General features: G+C 34.2%; 1 protein-coding gene across 4 annotated transcripts in view; it reads left to right on the top strand.

The window, feature by feature from the left end:
* LOC145248967 (uncharacterized) overlaps window positions 1-19,159 on the top strand; it is a 133,949-nt gene that overhangs the window by 40,923 nt on the left and 73,867 nt on the right. Inside the window, exons 3-6 of one of the 4 annotated variants that reach the window (XM_080110775.1) lie at window positions 7,770-7,916; window positions 9,017-9,085; window positions 9,905-9,971; window positions 13,092-13,284. In XM_080110775.1, coding sequence (XP_079966901.1) covers window positions 7,770-7,916; window positions 9,017-9,085; window positions 9,905-9,971; window positions 13,092-13,284 — 476 coding nt within the window. Of the gene's footprint in view, window positions 1-7,652; window positions 7,917-9,016; window positions 9,086-9,904; window positions 9,972-13,091; window positions 13,285-19,159 lie in introns of all 4 variants that reach the window. The other 3 variants (XM_080110773.1, XM_080110774.1, XM_080110776.1) reach the window with 3 other exon arrangements.

Raw genomic sequence — 19,159 nt, 5'->3', positions numbered from 1 at the left:
TGTACCATGTCATTTTGCGGAACTAGAATTAGCCACTGGGGATGCACATATTTGGGTAAATTTTTGCAGCTATATTTGAGTAAACTTTGCTACTAAGTTCTGTAAGTGATGAAACAATTATTCCAGTAACTGGAGTAATAGAAATCTTGGCATATTTGATTGTTGGAATCTTGCCATCATCAATTTTTAGAAGTATAGAGGCAAACTCACCAGCCTTTACTTCACTATTGAGATGGCACATATGTTTGCAGATAATGTTACAGTCTTGATGTACTTGCACAAATATGACAGTTCAATGCATGCATTGAGCTCATCAGCAGGAGATCCTCATGGAACAATAGGAAGTGTTTGTCGGAAATCACCTGATAACAAAAGTGTGATGCCACCCATGACAACATCACATCTCTTTAGATCACGCAATGTTTTATCGTGAGCTTCAAATGCTTTCTTATGTGCCATTGTACATTCATCCTATACGATCAAGGAACAATTTTCTAAAACTTTAGTTTAATCCGATCCTCGTTGTATTTGGCAAATTCGATCAGAATCTGTTCTTAATGCAGTTTACATGTCGAGTGAGCAAGAAGTAGCGTGGCTGCAATATCTGATGACGCCACAGTCACAGCTATTTTTCCTTTTGATCTAACCTGCAAGAATTAGCTTAGTAACAAATGTCTTTCCTATATCTCCAGGTGCATCAAGGAATATGAGGTCACCCTGGTTATCTTCTACCGTATTAACTACAATACAAAAAGATGAATTTGCTTACTATTTAGGTGTGCGATACCATCACGAACAATTGATGCTTGCTCATGCGGTTGATAGCTAATTTCACATGTCCAAGCTGTAACGAATGGATGTGTATTAGATCGGTCAGGTGAGGTAAAATCCAAATCTGTCAGTGTCTTACCATTCATCTTATAAACGATATCTTCAATATGAACGAGAGCCATATTGAAGATTTTGTCTGAAAATGTTATGTCAACCACATGATGTTGTTTGCATTCCTTAAGTAGGAGATCTTCACTAAATGCTTTAGCATACACACAAACAAGGATTTGCTGCATAAGACACTTCACATGAAGTCAACATGATGGCAAACAAATGTCTCAAATTGTGCACTGATTAAGATGGGGATGCTGTAATGTAGCATCCTAGTTGTTATCATCAAGTTGTCCATATGCATTACCGGCATCCGTGACTGTATTCATAACTTGACCTTTGATAGTTTTGAGGTCATTAAAGCTCTGTGGACCTTTAACATGGTGTAGAAGCAATCTCAAACAGAAGCATTCCAATATTGTTATATTTCCGTTAAAGTAAAAGTTTGTATGGCACGTGATTTTGCACACGTTCCTTTTCCTTTTTTAAAAGGGCTGAGTTTTTTTCTTCTTCAACATTTCGTTACTAACAGTTCTTGCGTTTACTGCTGCTACCTGCTCTTTACTATTTGCTCTTATGTTTATTATTGGCTGTGAAATTAGTTCGGTAAAGCCTAGTAAAGAGGTTTTGCTCTGTCTTTCGTTCTATGATAAAACACCACAATTTACCACACTAATTTTTTATTTTCCTCATGGAGAAGATAATTTTGCCTGGATAAATTTGATGTTTCCTCGGCAGACCCTCAGGCCAACAAGCTTTGGAAATTATGGTTCTGCAACTTTAATTACTACTTATCAACTATTGCTTCGTTAAACCCTGATAAGCTAGAAGTTCTCTATTTAAACATCGGTTCCTCTGTTGCTGACGTTATCGAAGGTTGCACTGGTTTTGAACATGCCATGGAGTTATTGAAAGGCATTTACGACAAGTCTTCAAGCATTATTCACGCTAGACATCTGTCAACCAATACCTTCAGGCCTTGAATCAACTTGCCACTGACTGTTACTTTAAAGACGTAATGGCCACCATTTACAGGGATGAATCTGTCCGTGATGCCTTCATTCGTGGTCTCCGGTCCTCATTGATACGTGCTAGGCTCCTTGAAACAGACACTCTAACTCTCACAGAAGCTACTCAATGTGCTAGAGCTTTAGAACAAGCTCACTTTCGAGCGGAATCGTATGCCTCCCAGATTGGAGCAGTCGCTGTTACTTCTACTACAGGAACTAAAAATGTGTTGACCGATTCTGCCGCGGAGGCCACTTATATTTCTAAAAATTCTGTTTCAACTGATTCTCGAATGGAGTTTGACTCTGTACAGTTCTCTGCTGCCCTTTCTGTTCGTGGCAAGTGCTACAACTGTGGAGGGCGACGTCACCTTAAGGATGACCGCCGCTTTTGCCCTGCCCGCGATAAGGTATGTGGAAGCTGTGGTAAACTCGGGCATTTTTCTAAAGTTTGCCATTCTACTCTAACGACACATTCACGTTCTTCTTCTGCTGTCATAAGGGCCCGCGCTAAAGGTGGTGATAGTTGCCCTCCTATCACCGAAACTGTGGAGTTAAAAGGAAAAAGATTAACTGCCCTTATAGACACCGACAGTTCTGATAATTTTATCAGTGTCCGCATTGTCAAAACAATGAGACTACCCACTTTAAAACGGAACTCCGTAATTTCTATGGCATCATCCGCCGTTTTCCTGTCTAAATATTGCATCAAGAACATTTTCTTCAATGGTTGCAAATATAAAGGGATTGACCTTACTGTGCTTCCTGACTCCTGTATGGACATTATACTCGGGGTGCCATTTTTGAAACTACTACTATATCTTTTGATGGATCTCAGGATGCCTTAAAAATCTGCGCGCTAACCAAGATCAGATGTGCCCCTGTAAAATTGTTCCAAAACCTGACCCCCGATTGCAGACCCATTGCTACAAATTCCCGAAACTACCGTGCGGAGGATGCTCGGTTTATTGAAAAGGAAATTCTTCAACTGCTTAAGAACGACGTCATTGAAACCAGCTATTCACCATGGCGTGCTCAAATTGTCGTAACTTCGTCGCCTAATAAAAAGAAACGACTGGTGGTTGATTTTTCTCAAACTATTAACCGTTTCACCCTACTTGATGCGTACCCTTTGCCTCGGATTGAGGATCTCGTAAACCAAATTGCCCAGTATCATATTTTTAGCACGATTGATTTGTCTAAGGCTTACTACCAAATTGAAATTTGTCCCGAAGATCGGCCCTACACGGCTTTTCAAACTGAAAATCGTTTGTATCTTCTTCAACATTTCGTTACTAACAGTTCTTGCGTTTACTGCTGCTACCTGCTCTTTACTATTTGCTCTTATGTTTATTATTGGCTGTGGAATTAGTTCGGTAAAGCCTAGTAAAGAGGTTTTGCTCTGTCTTTCATTCTATGATAATACACCACACTCATGGATAGCCTGGAGCTGCCTTACCCTGTGATCCTCGCTTGAAGATCTTATTTTTAGTGTCCGATGTATAATAAGCAGGAACTTCAACATAAAGAAGTTTGTTGCACATAAATTGAAAAAAGTTGTTGCGGGTGGATTTGCAACTCTATCCACTGCATTTCTTTCAGTAAAATATATTTGCTGTCCATTTTCTAGATGGACTAACAGGTGAATAACTGGAGGATGATGTACATGTATGGGAAGTTAAGTATTCTCCAAATGACTTCATTAGTAGAAATGTAACGACCAGTTCCATATCTCTTAACTTCATCATGAACATTATTTTCAGTTGTGAAGACAACTGAATCATTGCCTTTATTCACATATTCACAAATGTATTTGATTTCACACTGTTACAACATTCAACATCGATATATGCATTAAAAGTCTTACAAAGGAGTTTATTATATGGTTCAACCCATTGGTGATCTACAAAAAAATTATATGTTGTCAGAGAGGGTAACTGTTGTTTCAAATCCCTCAGCTACCATAGATAATCGTCAATATAGTGGGTAACCATTTTTATCTGCCTGAGTTTCATTCAGAAACTGTCTGGGATATCTCTTAGAGCATTAGCCTTCTCTGTGACATGGTGCAGGTGGGTTTAAATTTCCACATGTGGTGTCTAATGATATGTAAAACTGGATCTGTTACTGGATCAAAAGTTTCTGCACTGATAACCGAGTCTGTCAGAGGATCTCAACTTTTGTTCAAGCCAAACCAGACAATGAGCATGTGGCAATCCTCTTTTCTGCCACTCAATGGTGTACATGTATGCTACTTCCACTTCAAAAATGTTTCCTTTTGTAAGTAGGCATATAAGGTTACCTAGCTTTAGATTAAAAACTCTTGCTATAAGATCATGGCGATCGTGTAGTTGTTGATTTGGAAGGAGTTATTTCACAATCTCAGGCCATTTCGGATTGCAGGTAGAAGTTATAAATAAATCTACAGTTCCATGTTTTCTCACGTAGACCATTGCATCTTGTGTGCGTTCATGCATATACTGAGGTCCCCTAGTAAATGTTGCTGGTAGGATAGTCAGTTGATCCACATTTTCAGTGTTGCCATCAATAATCAAGTGAATGGAATCACAAACTCTTAGCTTCCTTTGATGAGTTTTAATGTAAATAAGCCTCTCATGCTCTATTTTGGCATACATGTCAACTATATATTGTTGGAATAGATTTAATGATCATGTTGAAACTCCCATCCTAGACCATTATTGTATATGTATAGAAATTGTTACATGAAATTTTTGTTCCTACTACTAACTCTTTGTTGTAAGTATTTGTTTGCCACACCGAGAAATGACACCCTTCTTGACCTGCCCAATGAATGATTGGGTACTGTAAAGCATCATATGCCCAATTTGTTTCAATCGATACATTGAAGTTGATTGTTTCTGAGATGCAAAATAATGTCCCGATGATGAAACTCCTGACCTACTATTACAGTAGCAACTTCAGGGACATTATATCGGCATTCATGTTCATGTCTGGGAGTTTTGCCAGCATATATAACCACTTTAAAGTCATCACATGCAGCATGCTCCATAGCTATCTTAAAATTTTTGATAAATGTATTTTCTTTATGAAGTATGCTTTGCAGAATATAAAACTTTGTGTTGGATACATAGTTATATATATTATTTTGTTAAGCATCACCAATGAAATAGATCTGAAGATACTGCAGGTTTCCAATATCAAAGAGAAGCAAGGAACCAATTCTCTGACAAACCCGTCCACAAACTTTAAATGTTGGCATATACGCATCTTCACATATTTGTTCAACGCTGAAGTTGGTCATACTAAAGCAGTTATTATAACTACAAATGTTCTTCAAAAGATGTAAAGAATTATGCAAATGTTATCAATAAGTTACCTTAATGGTTCTGGAGGTGTACCTAAATCTGGAAGATTAACTTTGTCACCCGAACAACACATACCTGGTGATTCTCTAATCCATTTTTTTGCACAACATTGTCTACAAGTTGTTCCATTACTCAAATGTACCTATTTGCACATCTGAACGTAACTGATAATTACGTGCAGCATCATATTTATGCCGTTCATGCAACCAGAAATTTGATTGAGGAACAGTTCTATGCGAGAGTTGTACATGCATGGCGTCAAGTATAGCATGTTTTGTTCAACGATATGTCTGGCTGATGTGCTTATGCATGTAGACTGAGCCTGTTCTAGCTCATGTGTTTCTGTGGCTGCATGATCTTGCTGATGTGACTCATAGTGTCTAAATTCATCTTTGTTAGACGGAAGTTATAAAGTTGTCTTCCTGCTAATTGTCCTCTTTATGAATGTAACTACTATTGTATTTAACCAATGGGAATTTGTTTTGAGAGGCATCATGCATGTGATTGGCTCTTGCTAGTAATGAATTGTGTAAAGCTGAAAATGATTTTCTATAGAAAGATTGCTATATACTCAACGTATGAACTTGTGTTTGTTGCTGGACTGATGAGTTTGGTCATCTAATAAAAGAAACACGTTCTGCAATCTAAGCGTTCTTGCACCAAACAGGAAAAAAAAATTCATGAAGATACAAATAATAGCTGATGGCATGTAAGTTTTTTTTTTAATAGGAAGTGAAATTTTTTTTTCAACGTCTCGGTATTACATGTTTTCATGAAACTTTTGTCTCCCTGATTCTAGCCTGGTTTTTTGCTTTCTCACATGCTCCTAATCTGAATTCATAGCAACCTTATTCATACTGATCTAATTGAATTGAAGTGCCATTGAAGTGATTACAACAAATCTGATGTTAGCATGCAATTTGTAAAATATTATTTTCAATTAAACTTCAATTATGATATTTTTTATGTTTTTAATTGTACTCCCCATGCTAAGAATTGGTTTTTAAATAATGAAGTATTTAATTCTAGCATGCCTGTGTACCACTAATTTCTATTAAATTGTTAGGTTAAAGTACAGAATAGTAAAAACAGCTTCCCCTCTGATATTAAGAATGGGATTCTAATATGTGTTCATGTACTATTATTTAGTTTAAAAAAATAAAATCTAACGTGAAATGTTTAGACACAAGGTCGTTTTTTTTTTAAATGAACCAAAAAAATTGCCTCATTCATTGACCTAGAACAGAAAAGATGCAGTGTTGTGTCAGAAAAGAAATTGCATTTTTCTCCTAGCTAAAACGTAGACATAAAATTGCATGGTAACAAATAGTTTGGTACTCTTGCAGAATTTGACCTGGATCCTCAGGATTTTCTTTAATGTTTTGGGCTCAACCAGCAGTCACCGGAATAAGTCAAGAAAAGTAACAGATGCACACAAATTCCAAAACAAACAAACTAAAAGATGAATTTTTTTGTACTTTTGTACTTATGTTACCATGTTGAAATAATAACGTAATTATTTAGAAAGCCATTCTTAACATAGGGGAGGATGTTTTGTAACATAGTTCCACCTAACAATTTAATAAAATAAGATATCGTAAAACTTGAATTTAATTTAAAAATACTATTTAAAAAAAAAGCGCAGTAACATAAGTACAAGAAAACCAAATTTTTTTTATTTATACATAAATTGTTAGGTGAAAGTATAGTATTTTTTCAAGTGTTTATTTAAAGAAAATTGGCAGTAAACGTTTTTTTGTGTCTATTGTAAATAAATGACTGATTTTTATGAAAACCGTAAATAGTTTGGTGAAAGTACAGAAATTTTTTGTTTCAAGAAAATTGACAAAAGCGAGAACCCCCCCCCCATCACCTAAAAAAATGAAACATTTTTTTTATACAAAAAACAATAAAAAATGAAACATTTTTTTATACAAAAAGCAACAAAAAAATGAAACATTTTTTTTATACAAAAGACAATAAAAAAATGAAACATTTTTTTTATACAAAAAAAACAATAAAAAAAATAAAACATGTTTTTATACAAAAAACAATAAAAAAATGAAACATTTTTTTATACAAAAAACAATAAAAAATGAAACATTTTTTTTATACAAAAAACAATAAAAACAATAAAAAAATGCAGATTTAGCATTTTAACATATGAACAACACTCGGTTTAATCATGTTTTTTTAGGTATGTTTTTTCAAGGAAAGCTCAGTATTGTATAAGTTTTGCTTGTCATATTAAACCAACCTTGTGTCACATCCAAAGATACCAGCAGATCACTATGAGTAAAAATTTGCTGATTTAAGAAACCTATAAAACAAATGGAATCTTTTGTTTTTGTAAACTGCACACAAATTATTTTGTGGAAATCTTAAAGTTCTGTTCTTTCTTTCTTGACCTCTTCAGATAATGATTGCTCGCAACGTAATCCGTAGTTGCGTAGGTCTCAGTGCACCATTTCTTGATTCACAAAGCTTCTTTGTCTCTGTCGATCAACCTGACAATAATTTGCTCTTGCCTCAGAATCAAGATTTACCATCCATCCATCAAAGTTTCCCTAATTGCCACCAGTCGATGGAAGCGAGAATGCCTCATTTTATTCCAAACACAAGCACTGCCATTGATGCATACAACAAACCTGTAAAGATTATCACCGATGATAATCAACTGGTAAGAATAATTGCAGTAATTCTTTTTTTATTGGGATTCTGATTGCATTATCTTTATTTATATAAAATAAGGTATGCGTATATGTTTATTTGTATTACAGGTTTTACAATTGCTAGGCATAAGGAGGTGGCAATGTTGGCTACATTTAATTTTAGTTTCATGTGAATAGAATAAAAATGAGTTTGAAGTCCTCCATGAAAATTAATATACTTTTGATTTTTTTGAAATTTTAGGTATTAGACATGAATTAATAAATATTTCCCAAAGTTTTTGGATTAGTTTAAAGGGTTTTTAGTGGACATAATAAAGGCACCACCTCTAATTTGAAAAATCAAATATTTCAGATTTGTATTGAATTTAATCCATACTCACCAGTTAAGCAAAATTCCTTTAATTTCGGTTTCTTTTTAAGACCCCTTAAGCTTAATCTTTAAATTTTTAACATTTTCTAAAATCAAAATCATATAATGGATATTGATCAAAATTGGAATAAATATTCTAGATATAATATTCTCATCTCTTAATTTTAATCGTGATGAGACATAAAAGTGATACAAAACTATTCTCAGAATTTGTCATTCTGAGATTGGTATGAGCCAAGTATAAAAACCTGAATGCTGTCCCCAAAATGCTGTCCATTTTGGCTGTTTCAGCAGCCCTCACTGAAAAACTTGCATTCAACATTCCAAAATTATGTGAAAAGAGTCATAACAATGATTGAATACTGAGATGACTAAGATAATGAGTTCATTTGAATGCCCTGCCATTAATTGGCAAAAATTGCGCCTTTTCTTTTACAAATTTTTAAACATAAACTTCTTTCTTATTAATAGTTGTTTATATGTTTCAAGTCGTAGCAAAATGGGAAAATATTTGTATACATTGCCTCCTCTTCCAATTCATTGCAATTATATAAGCTAGACAATTTTGCTCATTCAAAACGAGCAAAAGTGATAGCCCACTGACTGTAAATGAGTGTTTTATGTCAAATTAATAGTTGAATATGGTTAAATTTGTACTCATTTTTACATTAAATATTAATCCCTGTTAATCCTTAACATCATGCATCGAATGACAAAATACTTCATTTCACTTCTAAGGTCTATACAAAATTCCAGTGGGCCCAGTCACTTCCAAAAAAAAACCTCCAGAGTAAATGTGGTATTGATGTGAGTAATACCTATTATTGCCTATTTATCCTTAACTGTGTATTGAATGTATACCATCATACTTAGTTTGTTGCACCTTATCATAACAAATGTTCATACAAAATTTCAGTTGGATTGACTCAGTAGTTTCCAAGTAAAAGTAGAACAGAATAACGGAAATATGATACAGATTTTGTTCATTATTTTTTCTCAAAACTTACCAACATTTCTGATCATTATTTGTTTACAAGAATCATAAAATGACATGAATCATTAGGAAAAACCCCATTCAAAATGTTAAAAAAAAATTTTTAAATGGCTATTTTTCATAAATATCTAAAATTCCAATCATTAGTTTTTACCCGACCAAAAGTTACATCCTTCAAATATTAGCAAACGGACCACATGTTTTGATTCATTTAATTTATTTAATTTAGTAATTGTCTTTTACTGTTTACTCTTAGTGGAGGAGATATAAACTCTCTAAAGTCTCATTCTAGTTTTTCTTTAGCAATGTCTTTGACTAGCAGTTTTAGAGATGTAAAAAAGTATGGCACTCAAGACTCTCCCTATTCTCATAACTCAATAATTTTATATCGGCTTTATTAAATTTTCTTCTAATCAAATCTTATTTTTTTATTGTTACAGCTGTATTACTGAAATAGTTGAATGAATACATTTTTTCTCTACAGTGTTATTATCTACTACATAAAGTTTAAAATAATTAAAAACGAAATTGAATTCTCTGAGTGAACCATCAGAAAAAATATGGCTAAAAAGTGATGTTATGAATATTTTACATCTGATTTGGCTCAGCTGTTGTATTTGTTTTTCTTTTAGTCCAAAAATAAAAGTTACCAAATCACTGGTGGAATGGAAGACAAACGAAAACTGTACAAAACTCCTGGTATGTTTTTGTCTTTCCCTCTTATTTTCACCAGCACTCTGTGTGCACACACACACACACACACACACACGCACACATCCTATTTACACATAAACACATCTCTTTCACACATTATGACCACTTATGATGCTATTGACTGACCCCCACAACATGGCCAAGACAACCGAGAAATGATGAGGAAGTGAGATAAGTAGATGGTGACTGGGAGATCATCAATTCTAAAGCTGTTTTAAGAATCTATTAAATTCCCCAGATAGAGTGATGCTTTGACAAGTGTTAGGTTCTGGGTGGTCGAATAGTGATAAGTCAAGAAGAAAACTGGATTAACCAGTTCCTGAAAGTGATTGAGAGAAAGATTTAACATGCAGTTGAAAGTAGATATATTGAAGAGAAGAGGAGAATCAGTGAGAGAGTTTGAGAATCAGTGACTCAGTGTTGGACAAAGAGGAGTATTATGATTCAACATGACTGGATAACAATCGCTAGCAGTATTTGGGGTCTACATTAACAGTATTATGTGCACACATCTTGAACATAACTGAGTTGTCTTATATCGTTTTTATGATAGCATGGATGCAGAGATGATAATCACGCTAATACACGCTAATACTTGATGAACTCCCAGAACCGAAAACTGATGATGGTAAAACAATATAAAGCAAGTAGAAGAACCAGTAAAACAACCTCCATCATAAAACTGGCCAAACATTTTGGACAAGACACAGAGAAAATAGAAATACCAAACAAACATGCCATAGTAATAGATCAGAAATACACCAAAACTTTCAAAAGTAGAAATAACATGCCAAATATTTTCTGGGAGAACTATTTCAGGAATATATATAAATAAGGAGGACTGTGTAGATTGACTCAAACGAGGATCATTCCACTATGATCCGGAGAGGATGACAATGGCTACCCAAGATCAAAGCTTCATGAATAATGCTTAAAATGAGTTGTCTCAGTAATGATGACAAATGCATGTTCTGCCACACAGAAGTAGAGTGTGTGAGGCACTTAAGATCCAGTTGTTCTGCTGAGGGGTTAGGAGTATTACACACTGCAACATAACGAATGGTGTGTAAATATCTCTACCGGACCATCTGTAAAAAATTGAATATTCAGTCTGGCAGCAAATTTTGAAATCTGTACCAGAAAGAACGGTTGGAAATAAGTCGTACACCATCCACTATGATTATATAGAATATATATAATATATACATAGAATTCCTACAGCTATATATTTAGAAAAAAAAGCTGTTGAACCTAACATCGTGATATAATATAAGGAGAGAGTAGCAACCCTAGTCGAAGTCAAATTCATAATGATGTTGGCTTAAAAGAGCTGAGAGGGATAATGAAATACCAAGGATTATATGCATGACATGGAAATAAACTAGAATCTTGGAAATATTTCCATCATTCCAATAATAATAGAAGCTACTGGACCCATGAAAAAGAATTTCAAAAACTGGCAAATTTACTCAGTGAACCAAGTGCAAGAGAGATCCAAACAATTGCACTTATGGAGAGACTTAGAATTCTCAAAATATCTGTTAGAATCTCTAAAATAATGAGTGAATATCTAGCATCCAATAGAAAAAAAATACAAAAAGCTAAAAAAAACTTTTAAAAAAAAATACAAAAATATAAAAAGTTCAAAAAACAAAAACAAAAAAAACATAAACATTTTTGGACTTTGTCAAGATTCTACACGCACTTTCTTTCTCCCTTTTAAGTAATTTTTTTTTAAGCATTATATTATCAATTTCAGCATATAATTAAATGTTAATTATATACTTGGGTGAGTCAAGCATGCTGCCATGCTTGTCTGATACTTTCAAAGTGTTTTGCCAGATTGAAATTGTATGACTTTGATCATGTTTTTGGTCATATCTGTGGCAATATGGCTGAGTACAAACTTGTAAATCATTCATTTTCAAATTCAAAATTGTAGGGCTTTTTTTACATCATACATGCATGGAGTAGTGCATAACTCTAACTAACCCAATCACCATGATATTACGAACCACAGTATTTTCCCTGGCCTTTATTGCTTTGATCACATAGGATGTACATGCCACAAACTAGCATGAATGAAATTATTGCCAAAACTTTGACTTGCCTTCAAAGACTAACAAATTTGACAAGACAAACAAAAAAATAAACTTTTCTGCATCCAAAATTAAACAGCAATTCGGAAATATTTTCAACTTTTATTGATTCTAGTCTTCCATCAATAAATCTGCTTCTAAATATTTCTTATAGAAGCAGAAAAAACTTTTGTGTCCAGTGATCTAGTAAAGGAAAACAAAAGAATTGAACCAAGATTTGTAGTAGGTAATGTGAACGAACATGAACAATATTATAAGTTGCTCTCTTTCCTTCTCCATTCAATTTACTATTGTCTTTTTTTTTTTGTGTCAATTTTTCCTCATTCTGTGCTGAGTAGAAATGGAATGCACTAAAATCAATTGATTTTTCTTATATGCACGCAATCACGACAAGCGGTCACTAAAATAAAGGAAAGAAGATAAAAGAATGAGTTGAATGAGTGAAGAATGAAAGCGAGCAGCGTACAAAAGTAACTTTTTAACATTTGCTCATCTCATCAACCTACATATTTAACTGCTTTACGTCAAATCATGGGAATTTTTTTCTTGGCAACAGTTGTTACCTATCGAGAAATGTATCTTCTTTAACAGATAGCATTACTTTTTTAATGTTTTGACAACGGATGGGTATGAAGACCATTTAACAAACATAAAAACCATTATGTTGCAATCTGAAATGGATCTGTCATCACTGGTAAGTGTCTAGTCATCACAGATCACAAACAGTCAGGGACTGTTTGTTATTGTTGCACATTGGTAGTGCACTTACAAGGCCACTAGGATCTGGTTTTATATATACCACCTGGTATTCCAAAACGGTCATCTCATTTAAATATTGACTAGTTCATATGTTGCTTAACTTCAGTGGATCAATATGATTATTGTTGTACGTTACAAAAGGGTGTAAATATGATTTCTGTAAACTCTGCTGCCTTCCTTTCCTCCTGCAAAACTTGCTTCTAACACCAATTGATTGTCATTATTTTATAAAACATTTTATTTGTAGATAGCACATGTTTTTACCATTCAAAAAATCCTCATGTGCCGACAATGCCTCTTGCCGACAAGTCAGCATTGCAGGAAACAAAGAAACAGCAAACTCTACAGCGTAGTTTATCACGGAAAGTTTTTATGGACATGGAACGAGAACAAGCAAGAGAAGTTCAACAACAAAACCAGCAGAGGATGGAATTATTTCTGTAAGTCTGCAAGAATTTTTATTTAATATCAAGAGTTTGTTGAAAAAATCTGACTCTCGAAACCCTCACTCTTCTGAAAATGCCAACTCCCAACTTCTCACTTTAGAAATAAGAAAACAACCGAAAATAATTTGACTCCTTTTGCTGGAATTGATTTCAACCCGACTGACTCAACTCTCAACTCCTATACACTTGATATTTCTTTTAAATTAAAAGAAAATTGTTTGCAATAATGCGAGTTTAAAAAGCTTTATGCAGTTATCTCCCTTCATGCAGTTATCTCCCTTCATGCAGTTATCTCCCCTGCTATCAAAGGAAGATATTTATTATTTAAGTGAAACTTGCAATTTACTTCAAAAGCTATTTTTTTAATAATTTTTACTTTATCATTTTTTTCATTTTTGCATATGGTATTAGGTTAGTGGAAAAATGATATGTTTTTTTTTTATATATAGAAGTGCAAGCCATTTTGAGTTTCAGAACAGTTTCAGATGGTTCGCTGTTACACACAAGTCCTGGGAGGTGACTTGTTTGTAGTAGACAGTTCCACAGAACAAAATATTCTTACCGTGTTGAAACCCGGGAAAGAACATGTGAAATTGCTCCAGAAAAGGTTCAATATTTATGAAGCAATTCTGGTTTCTGATTGGTTGGTAGCAGAACATGAATTAATTTGATTCGTCAGTTCTTAGCAGCATCGTTTATAAATAGAATCGTCCGACTGTGTGGGATCATACCCTATTATAAGTCCAAAATGTTGCAACATCCTCCCTATTTTTTATAATGGGGAAGTCCCTTGTGTTTGTTCTGCTCAAAAATAAATATATATTTTTATATTCACTTAGACATAACAAAAATTAGAAATCATTCGGATCTTAGAATTTTAGCATTTAAAAAGACGCCATTTTTAATTGTGTTTAAATGTCAAAAAGGAAAATTACAAAGAGTTTTTTGTTTTTTTTTAAGCAAAAGTATTAGTTGCACATTAGTAGGTTAAAGTGTTAATACAAATAAAATGGATACAGTTTAACGTCTTGTCCAGGACTATTTTTTTTTTTTTTTTTTTTGATGTATAGAAATCTATATAGTCTGAGCATTACCCCTAGGGTTTTCCACTGATATTCATGCAAAAAAGTAAGAGCCTTCTCATAAGTGGAACTTCGCTGGTCTGTATTTTTAATATATAGAAATCTATATACATACAGGGCAGTGAAAGAAAAAAAATTATTCAGTCGAATTCCCCAACAAGTTTTGAGAAAAAACGTTGTAGCTTTATCTTTGTTGCGGGTTTCGTAAATACATCAGCGATATTTTGTTCTGATGATATGCAATTCAAAATAATGGATTCCTTTTTTATCTCATTTTTTATGAAATGGTATTTTATATCTATATGCTTAGATCTTTGGTTGATTATCGTGTTCTGTGCTAAGACTATACTGGCTTGATTATCACAATTAATTACTACGGGGCTTGTAATTAATTCTGGCTCTAAAATAGTCTTCAGGATATTTTTAAGGTAGAGTGCTTCCTGGGTCGTGTGTGTGATCGCGATAAATTCTGCTTCACACGTAGAGAGAGATACAATCTGTTGCTTTTTAGATTTCCATGAAATAATAGGCCCATTTTCTGAGAGTCTGAAACAATATCCAGATACACTCTTGTGATCTTCATCGTTTGCCCAGTCTGAATCCGAAAAACCTTCTAATTTTAGGGGATTTCTTGATTTTCCAAATACTAACTTCTGTTAGTATTTCCTTTTAAATAACGTAGGACTTGTTTAGCTCTGTTTAAATCCTTCATTGTCGGTCGTGATAATTTTTGTGACAGTTTTGTTACTGTATAGCATATGTCGGGCCTGGTTGCAGTCATTAAATATATAAGACTACCTATAATTTTGCGATATTGTGTGTCATTTATTATTTCTGTATGTATATTTTTATTAATATCATTTTCGACCGGTGTAGAGCGTTTCTTGCACTCTCCCATTCCAAATTTTAATAGTATTTTGTTGATGTATCTCGATTGATTCATCGTAACAAGTCCTTCGCTTTGAGTAAATTCTATCCCCAGAAACCAGGATATTTTGCCAAGATCGGTCATTTTGAATCTTTTACTTAATTTGTTCTTAACATCAGTTAACATTATGTCACAATTTGATGCAATTAAAATATCATCAACCCACAAAACCAAAATCAGTAGTTTATCATCTTTGTGTTGGGTATATAAACAGGGGTCTACGGCGCATTGTCTAAATTGTTGTTTAATGATATAATCATGAAATACTGTGTTCCAACACTGAGCACTCTGCGTTAGACTATATAATGACTTGTTAAGTCGCCACAAGCTATTTTTATTTTTCATTATAAATCCCTCTGGAGGGGTAATATAAATTTCACAGTCTATTGGGGCATTCAAATAAGCATTTTTTACGTCCATTTGATGGATGTTTAGGTCATATTGTGATGCGACTTGCAGTAAAATTCTAATTGTCGTTAGGTTTGTGGTCGGTGAAAACGTAGAAAAGTATTCTTTACCGTAAATCTGAGCAACAAATCTTGCTTTGTACTGTTCTACGCCTGATGCTGCACTCTTTTTTGTAAAGACCCATCTGGTAGAAATAACATGTTTATTTCTTGGGAGAGGCACTACCGTATAGGTATAATTTTCGGTTAAGGCATCTATTTCTTTTTTCATGGCAATTTTCCATTCATCACAATGTTCTGAATTAATTGCTTCGTTGAAGCTTTTTGGCGCATTTTCCATTGAATAGCAATAGTCGATTTGATAATCTTTTATATTGTCGACCACAAAAAAATCGGGTCGTCTTCTATTTCTTTTGGGATATCTTTCGACTTTATCATCATCATCATCATCATTATCATCGACATTCTCGTCTCCGTCATTTTTATTGTTTTCGTTTGTTCTAATTATTTGAGGTAATATCATTCCATCCTCTTCATATGACGGGTTTTCGTCTTTACAATTAAACGTGTCTGTGAATTTTACACACCGGATTCTTTTTATTTTATTTTTTTTTCGGGAAAAAATATTAAATTGGCTGGACTGTTTTTATCGTATCCAAGAAATATACCTCTGTCGGCTTTAATATTCAATTTACTCTTTTTCTCTATATATACGAAGCAAGCTGAACCAAATATATGCATTCTGCTTAAATTTGTTTTTTTACCGCAGAAAGATTCATATGGAGTTTTAGATAGTGTTTTGTTGCACCTGTTGCGTATATAGGCTGCCGCCATAAGTGCATACGTCCAGAGGTTTTTAGGGAGTTTTGATTCAATGAGTAGGCATCTTGCCATTTCAAATAGTGTCCGCCGCGCACGTTCAGCAGTCCCGTTTTGGTGTGGCGATCTAGGAGCTGATGTTTCATGCCTGATATGATGGTTAATTAGTAAAAGTTCAAAGTCTTTATTGGTGAATTCCGTACCGGTGTCAGAGCGAATACACTTGATTTCACAGTAGGGGGCCATGTCGGCTAGATATTTCTTAGTTGCTAGCAGGGTATCAGATTTGTTCTTTAAAAAGTAAACCATTATTAAACCTGAATGGTCATCTACGAAATTCAACACATATCTATAATGTTCTCTGGCCATCGGTTCTATGGGACCGTTCAAGTCACAATGCACCATTGATAGGATTTTTTGGGCCTTTTTGTCTGGTATCTTGTTTTGATAGTTTGTCATTTTCCCTTGCGTACAGACGTTGAAGTTAAAGGTTTTTGATGTTTGCATTTGCATTCCATCAACTACAGTCGGCAACTTTTTGATATCAGGAATATTGCAGTGTCCAAGAATTTTATGCCATGTCTGTAGATCATGGCAGGCGGTTTTTGATGGGACTACGCTATTTAAATAATATAGTTTTCCATTTTCTTTAATGTCGAATACAGTTCCATTCGGGTGTACCAGTTTTGATTTATTGGGGGTAAAGTTTATATTTGCACCTTGTTTTGTGGCAGCTTGTACAGAAAATATATTTTGTTTAAATTTTGGGATTAGAAGAACGTTTTCTAGAATACAGAAACACAGTTCACCTTTATTGTTCTTTAGCGAGATTTTCGCATTGCCTCTTTTCAAAACGATATCATTGACTCGACTCCCGTCAGCTAGTTCTACAAAATGATTTTGTGGCTTAAAGTTGAGATCAAAATTGATAAAATTAGATTCCTTTGTAATCACATGTGCCGTGGCCCCACAATCGACAAGAAAATTATTATTGTTTGTTGAAGCATCAAATGTACACGAAAATAAAAATGTATGTTCGCTAACAGAGCTCTCTACATTTTTAATGTAGTCGCCATTTTGAGTCCTGTATCTACATTGGAAACTCTTGTGATTAGGTCGTCAGAAAAAACCTGCTTTTGGCAAAGTTGCGTTTTTTATTCCTGGCATGGGTATAATTCGATTTTGGTGTTTTTATGTGTGTATTTTTAAATTTCATGATATTTGTGGATTCGTTTTTTCTGTGATCATTTTTTCAGTTTCTTCGTAACTTCTGAGTGCTACCTTGAATTGGCTAAAAGTCATGAGTTTTTCTTTCTGGGTTATCACGGTGGTAAATGGCTTGAAATCACTCGGTAATCCCTTAAGGACCATGGAAATTAACAGACTGTCACGTATAACTTCACCAGACATTTTTAAAGAATTTGCAGTTGTCTCGGCTCTTATAATCAGTAATAGTTTCGGCTTCCATTCGTTTTAGAGAGGTCAGTTCAGTGTATAAAGAAATAATTTTGGGTTTTCCTTTTGATAAATAATGCTCTCTTAATGTGTTTAATGCTTTGCAGCCGTCGTCTAGGGCTTCTCTCATTACCAGTGATAGACTTCGGTCATCTAAACACTGTATTAATTCCGCAAAGACAGTTGCGTTCTTTTCAATGAAGTCGGGGTCGTTTCTGTTTTCAGGTTGTGTTTGTAGTACTTTGTGTAGCTTTTGGATTCGTAGATATCCTAGAAATTTAACTTGCCACAATTCGAATTTTGATTCGGATCCATCGAAATAAAGACGCATGCTGGGCGCATAACCTCTAGAAGTGTAAGCCATTTTGAGTTTCAGAACAGTTTCAGATGGTTCGCTGTTACACACAAGTCCTAGGAGGTGACTTGTTTGTAGTAGACAGTTCCACAGAACAAAATATTCTTACCGTGTCGAAACCCGGGAAAAGAACATGTGAAATTGCTCCAGAAAGGTTTAATATTTATGAAGCAATCCTGGTTTCTGATTGGTTGGTAGCAGAACGTGAATTAATTTGATTCGTCAGTTCTTAGTAGCATCGTTTATAAATAGAATCGTCCGACTGTGTGGGATCATACCCCATTATAAGTCCAAAATATTGCAACATTCAACGTCAAAAAACAACATTTTTACATTAATATTGACATGATAGTTAAACAGATAACATTGGTTTTTGTTGGAATTGAATTTTTTGATTTTCATTATTATTCCAGACAAGCACCAAATTATCAAATTCACAACTTTGAAAGTGATAAAAACAAATCCTATAATTTGCTATTAAGTTAGAAACTAATCAAATTTTATTGCAAAATGGAAGTGAATTGACTCTCAACAGAGAATTGCAAGCAATGCCGGTCTGCTTGACTGATTTGTGTTCCAACCAATCAGCATAGAGACAAGTGATAAGCACCATCATGCACAACTTTCTCAATCGCCTTTTAATGATGTGCTACGTAGGTCACCACTAGCTATATGAACACTTCTCCATCGCCACTATTTGTGAAAATGCTTTGAGCCTGCTCTCAGACAGTATAGACAGTACGACATCCAATGAAACTTTTTGATACTTGCATATTGGTTTTAAAAAGGGACATTTTATTAATTATTTTCCCTTTTATTTTTT

Source organism: Euprymna scolopes, chromosome 27 (assembly GCF_053919585.1).
Source record: "Euprymna scolopes isolate OS-2025 chromosome 27, ASM5391958v1, whole genome shotgun sequence".
In the NCBI taxonomy this organism is placed as follows: domain Eukaryota; kingdom Metazoa; phylum Mollusca; class Cephalopoda; order Sepiida; family Sepiolidae; genus Euprymna; species Euprymna scolopes.
This window is presented reverse-complemented; position numbering and strand designations above follow the sequence as displayed.